The sequence below is a fragment of the Ascaphus truei genome, chromosome 2 (assembly GCF_040206685.1).
Source record: "Ascaphus truei isolate aAscTru1 chromosome 2, aAscTru1.hap1, whole genome shotgun sequence".
Lineage (NCBI taxonomy): Eukaryota > Metazoa > Chordata > Amphibia > Anura > Ascaphidae > Ascaphus > Ascaphus truei.
Window position 1 is genome coordinate 418160830 of NC_134484.1, and position 13378 is coordinate 418174207.

At 43.9% G+C, this 13378-nt stretch overlaps 1 protein-coding gene across 1 annotated transcript in view; it reads right to left on the reverse strand.

Annotated features, from left to right (window-relative positions):
* Nucleotides 1-13378, reverse strand: part of C2H10orf67 (chromosome 2 C10orf67 homolog) — a 167127-nt gene that overhangs the window by 42834 nt on the left and 110915 nt on the right. The window contains 3 exon segments of the mRNA XM_075587570.1: nucleotides 42-135; nucleotides 257-340; nucleotides 1481-1568. Of these exon segments, the coding sequence (XP_075443685.1) occupies nucleotides 42-135; nucleotides 257-340; nucleotides 1481-1568 (266 nt within the window).

A 13378-nucleotide genomic window follows, 5' to 3' on the forward strand; every position in this document is an offset into this window, starting at 1 on the left:
GTGCTGCATCAAGTTGTCACTTTTAGCTATTTTAGCCTTACCATCTTCAGTAAATATGTCATGATCGTGTCCACTCGTGTAGCTTGCAGCAACATTAATCCTTTGTTTTGGAGAAGTTTTAACTCCTATTTTGGGCTGAGAAGAACAATCATTTTATTTTCATTATATTGTAACAATAAGATATATTTCTTTCTTTCTTTCACATTGTTGTATGAAAGCATGACAAGTAACCACAACAAAATATGTGTTTACGTACCAAAGGTAAAGCTGGAAGATAAAAGCTACTTTTTCCGGCTTCGCCTGTAGGAACTACACCCACTGCACCCACTGCACCATCAATCTTCATGCAACAAAAACACACAAAATGTAATGTTGTTTAGCATTAGGGATTATTCAAAGTATGTTGCACAGTTTCAACAAAATGTATAGCTTATTAATTCATACCAAATGTACTGTACATTGCACAATTTATTATTTACATTGCAGTAAAAATAACAGATCTAAAGTTAGAATGTCTATGGGCTAGATTAACAAAGGCCCTTTAAATTAGGGCTTGTAACGTGGCGTTACCTAAAACAGGAAAGGAACGTTATGTTCTCTGAGTTAACATTTAACAATTATATGCATACACAACATCTGACCTACATCTCATTAGCATAGGTTTAACATGCCCATTATTGTAGCAAAACATTGCGTTATCACCCAATAACGTGACATATTCTTCGTGTTATTAGAATCTCTAGACCCTGAGAAAGGAATTTAGCTTGACTTGAGAAAGAAAGAGAAGAGGGACATAAGGCTTGAAAAAAACACAATGTTGGTTAAATCTAAAGTGTTACACCTACCCAGACCCTGTCAAAGCCCTATTTCTGGGTTTGGATGGGAGTAACGCCAAGTTTATCTTTGACTTAACTAACATAACGCTATGTTCCTGCTTGAACCCTGATGGACTTTAGTAGATAGGTGATGTTATAATAACGCTTCATTTGCATATTAATTTCATGTCATTATCACTAACGTCGATAATAGTTAACTCTATGCTCTTTACAGGAAAAATATGGCTTAATGTTATTTTATTGTCCTCTGAAGATACACCCTTAGTCTTAACGTGACGAGAAGTTATGTTAACTCTATGTTAAGTGACGTAGTGGAGCTTTGTGAATCTGGGCCCATGTCTTTCCATAATAATATCAACTGGATTTTGGAGTTTAACCTTCTGAAGTGAAAATTAAATATAGGGAATAACGCATGGACATCTCTTAGAATTAAATGTATGAGATTCCAAAGTATGGACCTTAGGAGTAAAAGTTGAGAGAACTATGATTTCCAAACCTGGAGATGGTCAACCCTTTTCTCTTTCCAATAGCAGAGTTTACAGTAGAAATAGGTCCTAAATGTTGCTTTATCTGCCACGCATTGGGTGTATGGATTCACTACTTTCAAAATGATAGCTACAAAGGACAGGACTTTAAAAGCATACCTTGTAGTTGACTGATACTCTGGGAATATTCATTGCCTGGCGATGAAGGGACTGTCTTAGGAACATCTCATCTTTAATAGCATGAAAGCTAAAATAAAGAATGGAAAAAAAAAATTCGACTGTATGCAAAAACAATATTTAAATGTTTTGTATTCAGCTTTAAATGACAATCACCAACGCTGCAGTACTACACTCTGAGACTTAAAGATGACAATAATGGGTATATACAGTTGTGTGAAAAAGAAAGTACACATCTTTGAATTCTATGGTTTATATATCAGGACATAATAAGAATCATCTGATCCTTATCAGGTCTTAAAATTAGTTAAATACAACCTCAGATGAACAACAATACATGACATATTACACCGTGTCATGATTTATTTAACAAAAATAAAGCCAAAATGGAGAAGCCATGGGTGAAAACTACTAAGTACACCTTATGATTCAATAGCTTGTAGAACCACCTTTAGCAGCAATAACTTGAAGTAATCATTTTCTGTATGACTTTATCAGTCTCTAACATCATTGTGGAGGAATTTTGGACCACTCTTCTTTACAACGTTGCTTCAGTTCATTGATGTTTGCGGGCATTTGTTTATGCACAGCTCTCTTAAGGTCCCGCCACAGCATTTCAATCCGGTTGAGGTCTGGACTTTGACTGGGCCATTGCAACACCTTGATTCTTTTCTTTTTCAGCCATTCTGTTGTAGATTTACTGGTGTGCTTGGGATCATTGTCCTGTTGCATGACCGATTTTCGGCCAAGCTTTAGCTGTCGGACAGATGGCCACACATTCGACTCTATAATACTTTGGTATACAGAGGAGTTCATGGTCGACTCAATGACTGCAAGGTTCCCAGGTCCGGTGGCTGCAAAACAAACCCAAATCATCACCCATCCACCACCGTGCTTGACAGTTGGTTTTTGCCAAACGTGGCGCTGTGCATTATGGCCAAACATCTCCACTTTAGTCTCGTCTGTCCAAAGGACATTGTTCCAGGAGTATTGTGGTTTGTTCAGACGCAACTTTGCAAACCAAAGCCGTGCTGCCATGTTCTTTTTAGAGAGAAGAGGCTTTCTTCTGGCAACCCTTCCAAACAAACCATACTTGTTCAGTCTTTTTCTAATTGTGCCGAGGTCGGGGTTGGAGAGGTGCGGATTGTCGTAGATAGTCGGGGTCAAGAGTACAGAATAGCAGAGTCCAAAACAAGCTGGGTCAATAACAGAGAGCTGCGAACAAGAGGACTAGACAAGACTGCAAAGGCTAGGAAGCAATGAACACAAGGGAACATAGGATTATGCTCAGCCAAAGAGCCAGTGGGGCAGCAGAGCAGAAGTAGGGAAAAGCAGCCAATGAATGAAGGTGATGAGGAGCGTTTCAGCAGCGGTGGCTGTGATTGGCCATTCCGACGTGAGAAGCAGGTGTGGGGAGGAGCCTTGGCGCCAAGTGATGATGCGACTCTTGAGCGTGTTGATTGCGCGCTGCGCACTGATGGTGCCGCCGCTTGGGCTGCATCCGGAGGCGGACGGACTAAGGAATGGTCGAGGCACGTGCGCGCGCCCAGTGCGGGAACCAGCACCAGGGGCAGAGGTGCCATGAAGCGCGGGCGGAGGACAGGTATCGTCCACGGGTTGAGGTACGTGGGGTAAGCACCGAGGCTGATGTGACCAAAGGATCCTCACATTAGTATCAAATATAGATATTTTTTTTAAATTCTTATCGCAAGCATCAGGGGTAAATACAAGAAAAAATGGAGCGACGTTTCGGACCTTCCGGTCCTTCCGGTCCTTTATCAAGTAGGGGCTTGATAAAGGACCGGGAGGTTCGAAGCGTTGCTTGGCTCGGGTGTTTCTCTCCCTCCCCCCCCCCCCCACTCCGGCACTCCCGCTGCCCGCGCGGCTCGGGTGTTTCATCCCCCTCCCGCTGCCCACGCAGCTCGGGTGTTTCTCTTACACCCCCTTCCCCCCACGCTCCCGCTGACCGCGCGGGTCGGAAGGTAGTAGCGGGATGTTTCTCCTTCCCATCCCTTGTGTGTGTGTGTATGGGAGAGAGAGTGTGTGTGTATGGGAGAGAGCGAGTGAGTGTGTGTGTATGAGGGAGAGTGTGTGTGTATGGGAGAGAGAGAGTGTGTGTGTGTATAGGAGAGAGTGTGTATGGATATGAGAGTGTGTGTGTGTGTGTATGGGTATGAGAGAGAGTGTGTGTGTATGGGTATGAGAGAGAGAGTGTGTATGAGTATGCGAGAGAGAGTGTGTGTATGGGTAAGAGAGTGTGTGTGTGTGTGTGTGTGTGTGTGTGTGTGTGTGTGTGTGTGTGTGTGTGTGTGTGTGTATCAGAGAGAGAGAGAGAGAGAACGTGTAGGACACCAGAGGTACCTCCCCACCCAGTCAACCCCTCCACCCAGTCAGTCAAAAGTCAGTCATCCCACCCCACCGCCCCCTGCCCAGTCGCCCAGTCACCCCACCCAGTCAGTAATCCCCACCCAGTCAGACAAACCGTCCCTCCACCCCCCAATCACCCCACCCCGTCCCCCCACCCAATCATCCAGTCAGTCACCTCACCCCCCCAATCACCCAGTCAATCACCCCACCCCCCAATCACCCCACCCAGTCACCCCGCCCCCCAATCACCCCACCCAGTCACCCCGCCCCCCAATCACCCCACCCAGTCACCCCACAACCTCAATCACCCCACTCAGTCACCCCATCCCCCCACAGTTACCCTCTCTCCGTCTCTCACCCTCTCTCCGTCTCTCACCCTCTCTCTCCGTCTCTCACCCTCTCTCTCCGTCTCTCACCCTCTCTCCGTCTCTCTCATCCTCTCTCTCCGTCTCTCTCATCCTCTCTCTCCGTTTCTCTCCGTCTCACAATCTGGATCTGGATATCTTATTTACCCTGTATATCTTAACTGCCCTATACTACACCGAAATAACCTATACTGCTTTCTTCCAGATCTGACTCAAGCTTCACATGGAAGACATCGGAATCCCCCGTAACCCAGAAGACAGGTAGGGAACACCTCCCCTTCAATGTATAACATTGCGGGAATGAGGTACCTGGACATTGAGGGATTGCGGATCAGGTAAGATCCCAGGCGGGATTGCTGCTTTAAATATTGTGAAGCGGGGGCATCCAGGCACTAGTTAAGGGGTGTAGGAAACTAGTCATTCACATTTGGCTTTTTTTCTAGATTCGACATTTATACACACACACACACACACACACACACACACACACACACACACACACACACACACACACACACACACACACACACACACACACACACACACACACACACACACGGACTAATTATAGTATAATGTAATACAATAAATAAACTTATGTCAAAAACTAATGTTCTTACTAGGAATTTCTTCAATTTATTTCATTTATGTTTTTTTTTTAAATGCGGGGCTGGGGACGGGATTAGAGGCGGGGTTCGGGGCGGGACTAGGGGCAGGGGCGGGACTAGAGGCGGGGTTGGGGAGGGTCTAGGTGGCGAGTAGATTTTTTGGTTCGGCGAGTAGATTTTTGGGTGATTTGTCAAGACATTGATGAGATGACATTGATTATATGTCGGGAACTCTTTAAAAGGAAGTTGAGCACACTGCCCTAATAAGCAAGAAGAAGCCTCAGAAACGATGTGGTGAAATGTGTTTAGGATTAAGATGAAACAAGTTGTTTACATAAAAGAGTAGGCATTGGAATTCATGTAAAATCATTCTATTGCAACAAATTTAAGATCACTGACCACCACAAGATCAACAGTTTAGAGTTATTTCTGGAATCATCCATCTATTTTATATTAATTATACTTTTTTTTTTTTAATGTTGTTAGATTTTCTTATTTGCACTTAGTTTGACATGTCTATAGTCACCAACTTTTGTTTAGTTATATTAGATTTTTCAGGGTCTCATTGTGCCGGCAAAATTCTCAGTATAGAGCTACATACAAAATATATAAATATATCTCTGAGCTGAACAACACAGATTGCTGCTCATTTATGTTACTCCCATATAAAGCAGAGAGCGTACAACACTGGAGACAGCAACATTTACATGCACAACCAATAACTGCCTCTCAGAGCTTCCACTCTAACTTGATGCCTACACCACAGAGAATGTGACTTGCTTAAAGTCCATGTGCACTTGCATTGGGCTAGAGAGGTGTTACACTTTCTAAACTACAAGAGAGGGACTGGTTAAAAAACTGGTATAATCGTTAAAAAAAAAACACAAATAAGTCCTTCAACAAATTTACAATCCAATAAGTAGGGTGCTTTTCCAAAAGGATTTCAACGATGTAACCAAAGTTTTTTCACCAGCTTGTGCTCTGCCACTGGCAAAACCTTGTGGTAATCCCGTCCCCTTTTCACCCGCCAAGGATTCAAAATAATGGTAATTTCTCCAGTTGGCCCGTTGTGTATGTTCCACTGCAACGCGGCAGCAGTTGCAATAACACCTGTATATTGGGAAACTCAACTGTGTGATGTGGAGCACAACTTCCCAGGTGAAACACGGAATGTGTTAAAAAAAGAAATCCTTTATTCATCATGGTGGAAGGCAATCTATCTCATCCCAACTGGATTTTAACACCATTGTGTCTTCATCAGGGATCACAACCACTCCAAGTGTTACACTCTTAGCCCTTTCAGTGTCCTAGAGTTGTACAATGTACATCATGAAGGGCGGCACCCTGGAGGCCCTTCTGACGTACATCAGGTTTTGCTAGTTTTCTAAGGAGTGCGAAGGCAGATTCATTCATTTCAAGGAGCATTTCTGTGGATGGAAAAGCTGCACAATCTCTCCACGCCTTTTCCAGAACACTAACTGCTTCCACACATTATATATTGGTGTTAGAATTCATTTTAATATTTATTTCACGATTAACTGTATCTTCTGAGTAATAAGAGGAACAATATATTTCAAAACTTGGATAGTTCAGGAGACACAGATAAAATGTGGATGTGTGATGAGGAGAATGGTTAATAGTGTAACAGATAGTGAAAGGGAAAATATGGCTCAAAGCTCAAACAGATAAAACAGGACATATAAAATGAACGTAAATTAGTGGTAGATAAAGGACAACAGGCATCCTTTTACTTATCACACATGGGTCACAAATCATAAAGCTGTCGTTACTTATCTGTGTTTTCTGTTACTTGCTGATGCCATGCCACAAGGCTGCAATTGTAGTCAACTATGAGTAGCATCAGGCAAACCAAAGCAATATAATTAGTCAATCATTTCTAAACTAATCTAAAAAGACACTTTTTTCCTTTATTTTTTTTTACATTTTCCCCTTTTTTTGTGCCATGAAAGTTGACGGTGATAAAAAGTTAACCACTAAAGACTAAAACAAATTGTGCTTATCTTATGGTTTATAAGGTGTTCACAAGAAACCATATTCCATATGGGACCATATTATTAATAATAATTTTCATGAATATCATAAAATGTACAATAATGTGCCAAACTAACCTTAATAGTTTCTTTGAGGGGGAAGTAGGTATTTAGACCTGCAGTTAATGGGATCTATTTGAATTTTGCAAAGGCTTTTGACACAGTGCCACACTACTGTAGGAAATTGGTCTCAGTAAAAATATTTGCACCAGGATTGAAAACTGTTTTAAGGATAGACAACAGAGAGTTGTCATAAATGGAACCTTTTCAGGTTGGGTTAAAGTTGTAAGTGGAGTACCTCAAGGATCGGTACTGGGACCCCTGCTTTTTAACCTAAACACTAAATTGTGTAAGGTAGTAAAATCAGAGCAGGATTTAATTTCTCTCCAGAAGGACTTGGATAGACTGGAAACGTGGGCAGGTAAATGGCAGATGAGGTTTAATACAGATAAATATAAGGTTATGCATTTGGGGAACAAAAACAAACAGGCAATTTACAAATTAGATGGGGAAAAATTAGGTGAATCCTTGATAGAGAAGGATTTAGGAGTTCTTGTAAACAGCAGGCTTAGCAATAGTGCCCAATGGCATGCAGTAGCTGCAAATGCAAACAAGATATTATCTTGTATTAAATAGGGAATGGATGGAAGGGAAGTAAGCATAATTATGCCACTGCCATTGGAGTCGCCATGGCAACGCGGCGGCAAATGATGCCGCGGGGTCATGTGGCGTGTCGCCATGGCAATGCGCATCAAATGCCGCGGCGGGGTCACGTGATGTCACATGACCCGCGATGTCATTTGACGCTGAGTCCTTGGAAAGGGCGGGCGCGAACACTGCGGCTGCCCGGCAGGGGGGCGCAGCTCAAGATGTTTGTGCACCCATGGTATAAAGCATTAGTAAGACCCCAGTCAGTCGGTATATATACTCTGAGGTCAGAAGGATTGGCCAGACTTTTTTCCCCAAGGATTTACCATCTAACATTGGGAGGTCAAGCCTTTTTGAGTGTAGCCCCTAGGATTTGGAATACTTACCATCCTTACCACCGGATGTCTGGAATGCAGAGTTTGGCTCACTTTGGAGCCTAGTGTAAGACTCACTTTTTACATCTAGCTTTCCCCTAATTGTGTTATTTTATTTGGTTTATTATGTACTTTTCTGTTTTACAATTCTCCCCTTAGTGGAAGCGAATTCTGGACCTAGGCTGTGTACTTGTGAGGACCAGTAAATAAAGTTATGATGATGATCACACCTTGAATATGGAGTACAGTTGTGGGCACCACTCCATCAAAAATACATTATTGAACAAGTTCATTGAAGAGCCACCAAATTAAAAAAGGCAATATGTGACTTATGAGGAAAGGCTAGCTAAATTAAATTGTTTATATTAGAAAAGATGCGTTTAAGAGGGGATATGATAACTATATAGAATATATTTAGGGACAAGGAGCTTTCAAAAGAACTATTCAGCCAAAGGGCAGTATAACTGACACAGGGTCACCCCTTAAGGTTGGAGGAAAGGAAATTTCATCAGCAGCAAAGGAAAGGGTTCTTTACAGTAAGGGCAGTTAAAATGTGGAATTCATTACCCATGTGATGACAGATACAATAGATATCTTTAAAAGAAAGTTGGACATCTCTTTTTTAGAAATGAAAGGTATAGAGAGATATACCAAATAAGTAAACATGGGAAGGATGTTGATGAAATTATTTTTCTCATTATGAGATATCATTAGATGATATTGCACTGGGGTTTTTTGTTTGCCTTCCTCTGGATCAAAATACTGTAACTACAAATATTGAAGTACCTGTCATCTAAATTTAGCATAGGTTGAACTTGATGGACATATGACTTTTTTTCAACCTCATCTACATGTACTATGTTACTATGTAACCACCATCCTGATTGTATTTGATCTGTGGTATTTTTAACCCACTGAAACCCTTGTTATTCAAGAATCACCCCCACCCTGACTGTATTTGATCTGTGGTATGTGAGATAAGCAAACTTGATTTGTTAATTGTCTTGTTAATTGTCCAGCTTGTAACAGGCAGATTTCTTGGGGGGAGGTCATGTGACTGTTTAGATGTATAAATTTGAAAGCAGTTAAGGGAAAGCTTTGCAAGGGTCTTAGCAAAGCATCTTAAGAGTCTTGCATCTTAAAGTGACAATCTTTAAGTGAATATGTAGTTAGACTTAGTTTGAGTAAAGGTGGACTGCGAGTGGATCTTTCTGCAAATTCATCTACACAAGGAACAAACGGTGAGCTTATCTGTCCAGACTAATGTTCCATGCTTGTTAGCTTGCACAATTAACCCGCTGTACAGTTTATTTACGGCAGTCACTCCCAATACTTGTAGATATCCAAAATTAGGGGAAGTGCGTGTTCACAACGGAGCCATGTAAAAGATAAAAAAAAAACACAAAATAGTGCAACCAATTTCTAAACTGATATAGTGTGAGGAGCTTGTAGGTGAATTCAACTCACACTTTATCCGAAATAGTGAAGCATGTCAGAGACACCGTCTCTCTCTGATTGGATCTTCAGTATGGTTCCCCCCCAATACTTGTCTGCACACAACTGCCTCTCCCATGCCCAAATCCCTCTGCAATCCCTAGACAGACCCTAATGCCTCGGCCATAGTGGAAGCATGCGTGCGTCGGTGTGGCGTCACGCTCGCCTCAAGGAGGGCAGATTTCTGTCCTGTAGGCAGAGGCGACAGGGAGGTATGTCGAGGGGCATGGCTGTGATGTTATGGAGCTGGTTCGCCCTCATTGGGCGAACCACTCACGTGACCCAGTCGTCGCGTGGGAAACTTGCTTGTAGTGTGAAGCACCGGTCTCCCCATCACGCTTGTGCACGCGCGCACTATAGATAAACATATTGGCGCCCTAGTGTTTGTTTACGGTGCAAGCAAAGTCACTCACGCCGTCTCCTGCACTATGGGCGCAGCCTAACACTGCCAAATGCAGCTTACAAATGCAGCAGCAAGTAAAAGGCACATATCTGCTGTCTACTCAATGCACACACTAACCTGGCTTTCTTCATGCAAAATTATCTAACTTTGTGATAATAAACCTGCTACTTACCTCAACTCTGCTATTTACTGTGGACTCATGGAAATGTTACTCTCTCTATCCACTACAAACTCCTCCCTCCTGGCCCACACCCAATATGATCATAAACCCAGGATTACTCAAAAGCCTTGCATTATCTACTGAATGTTGGTGGAGAACTCTGAAAAACAGTACAACAACCACTACTCAAATGGCAAACATCACAAATTTACAACTTGCAAACAACTACTCAAATTTCTATTTATACTGCTACTCTCTTTAGCAGGTGATATTGAACTTAACCCAGGCTCTCCCCTTTCAACTCTGTCCAATACCCCTGAGAATAACCCTTTCACATTCCAAAAAGGTCTATCTGCCACCCATATAAATATCCGTAGCCTGTTGCCCAAACTGAATGAACTAAGGGCATGATGCCTTATGCATAAACCCAAAGCCATCATTGTCACAGAAACATGGCTAACACCTAGAACCCTCAATGCAAATATCGCCATTAAGGGCTACTCCATTTCTAGGAAAGATAAGTCAAAGAGAGGAGGAGAGGTGTTATTTTATATTGAAGACAACTTACAATTTACGCTGCTAAATTGCCCCCAAAGCCCACCCTCTTTTGAAAGCCTAGTTGTGGAAAAGCTACAAAGTAACTGGCACTACCAAGGATCTTAATAACTACAAGATGCATGCGTAATACATGCAAAAGTCCAACACTACACTGACAATCTTCACCAGAATACATCAAATCCAGCTAACTTCTGGAATGTCATCAACAATATCTTTCAGCCTTCTAGCCATCAACAATCATGTAATATCATTAAGAATGATATTACTGAGACAAATCCCACTGATATTGCAAACGCATTGAATGATTACTTTGTGGGGTGTGCTACTAACTTATTAGCAAAACCTAACCCGAACAACAAACATGAAGCTCAATCTGGGAGAACTCTATAGCCTCACCCTCTCCCAACACTGCCCACAATTTTCAAATTGGTCCCACAATCTGGAGAGAAGATTACACAAGCGCTCCTCAAATTAAAACAAAGCAGCCAATGCGGACCTGACCTGCTGCAATCACAGTTTCTATGACTTGGTACTCCAGCCATTGCCAACCCACTAGCTTCCCTAATCAACTCTATTTTGTCTTCAGGCTATATCCAGAAGACCTGGAAAACAGCCAGAGTTGTCCAAATTTTCAAAAATGGGGACAAAAACACTTGAAACTATAGGCCAATCTCTCTTATCCCAATACTATCCAAAGTAATGGAAACAGGTGTTCACTCCAATTATGCGATTACTATGCCAAGACAAATTTCCCTAGCCAATTCCAATCTGGCTTTCGCACCAAATATTCCACAGTAACTACCCTCCTAAAAGTTTGCAATGAAATCCAGTGTGGAATGGAACTGGGATAACTTACTGTTGCAATATTCTTAGATTTTGCAAAGGCTTTGATACTGTTGATCATGCTATCTTGCTAAACAAACTTCAGTGCTCTGGAATAGGGAAACTTGCTGGTTTCACTCATACTTATCAGGTAGATCCCAACATGTGTTTTACTCGGGTTCTAGCTCCACCTTCTTGAACATCACCTGCGGTGTCCAGCAAAGCTCTGTCCCGAGGCTCCTACTCTTTTCAGTCTTCATTAATGATCTTCCTACAGCTTGTAAGGGAGCTTCAATACACATGTATGCGGATGACACAATCTTATATGCACACAGCCCTAACCTGTCTGATCTTGAACACATACTTCAATCTGATTTTTTGAGACTCAAAAACTGAATTTCCCAAAACAAACTGTTTTTAAACATGGACAAGACTGTAACAATGGTATTTGGGACCAAGGCTAAACGTCTAAAGCTACCAATGACAGAGATTCAGATCAGAATTAACTCTGATACCATCCTGGCCCCTGTCACTAGTTTCAAATATCTGGGCATATGGTTTGACTCCCATTTAACATTCGGGATGCACATTGATAACCTGACATCAAAAACCTATGCCACACTAGGAGTACTTGATAGGAACAAATCCTCCCTAGGCCCACTGATCCGAAAGCGCATCGCACAGCAGATGCCAATACCAACTATAGACTATGGGGACATAGTATATGGCACAGCACCCCAAACTCACCATTGCAAACTAGACATCTTCTACAATTCAATATGCCACTTTGTCCTCCAATGTACTGTAACTACAACACACATCACTGCGAAATACTCAAAGAACTAGATTGGCCATCACTTGAGTATAGGCGCAAAGTTAATTTTTCCTGTCTTGCCTTCAAATATTTCTTGGGCAAGCTACCAGCCTATCTGAACAAGCTCCTCACCCCTACCACACGCCGCATTTATCACCTTGAGATCTGACGGGAGAAGTGAGTTTGAATGTTCCCGGCTGTGCAGCTGCTTAGTCACATAGAACATAAACGTTAAGTACATGCATGCTGTAATTGTTATCTGTCCTGTGATTGTGTCTGTCTGAGTCTGAGTCTGAGTCTGAGTCTGTTTCACCCCTCACTGTTGTGTGTGTGTCGTGTGTGACGTGTGTGTGTGTCGTGTGTACTCTCTAGTCTGTTTTTTGTCTGACTGTCTCCGTCCCGTCCTACCTCTTCCCCCCCCCCACCGACATCCTTCCCCCACTCCCCCCAACCGGCATCCTCCACCTTCCATATCCCCCCAGGCCCGCACACCTACCGGCCCGGCATCCAGAGACCGGCAGACCAGACTCCTCCTCTCGCCCTCAGTCAGTGTCTCTGACTGTCTCCACTCCTACACGCACCGCTACAGTTTTGGGCCTACCACGCACGCGGCCCTACCCAGCCTCCACCAAACTCCCCTACCGGCATCCACCATCGCCCCCGTACCGGAATCCATAACCCGCCCCCCCCTACCGGAATCCACTACCCGCCCCCCCCGTACCGGAATCCATCACCCGCCCCCCCCCTACCGGAATCCACCACCCGCCCCCCCCTACCGGAATCCACCACCCGCCCCCCCCCTACCGGAATCCCCCATCCGCCCCCCCCTACCGGAATCCATCACCCGCCCCCCCCCCCTACCGGAATCCACCACCCGCCCCCCCTACCGGAATCGACCACCCACCCCCCCTACCGGAATCCCCCATCCGCCCCCCCCTACCGGAATCCACCACCCGCCCCCCCCCTACCGGCATCCACCCCCCCCCCCCCCATACCGGCATCCACCACCCACCCTACAAGCATCCACCCCCCCCCATACCAGCATCCACCATCCCCCCTGACCGGCATCCACCATCCCCCCGTACCGGAATCCACAATCCCCCCCGTACCGGAATCCACCACACGCCCCCCCCTACCGGAATCCACCACCCCGGCCCCCCTACCGGCATCCACCACCCCCCACACCAGCATCCACCCCCCCCTACCGGCATCCACC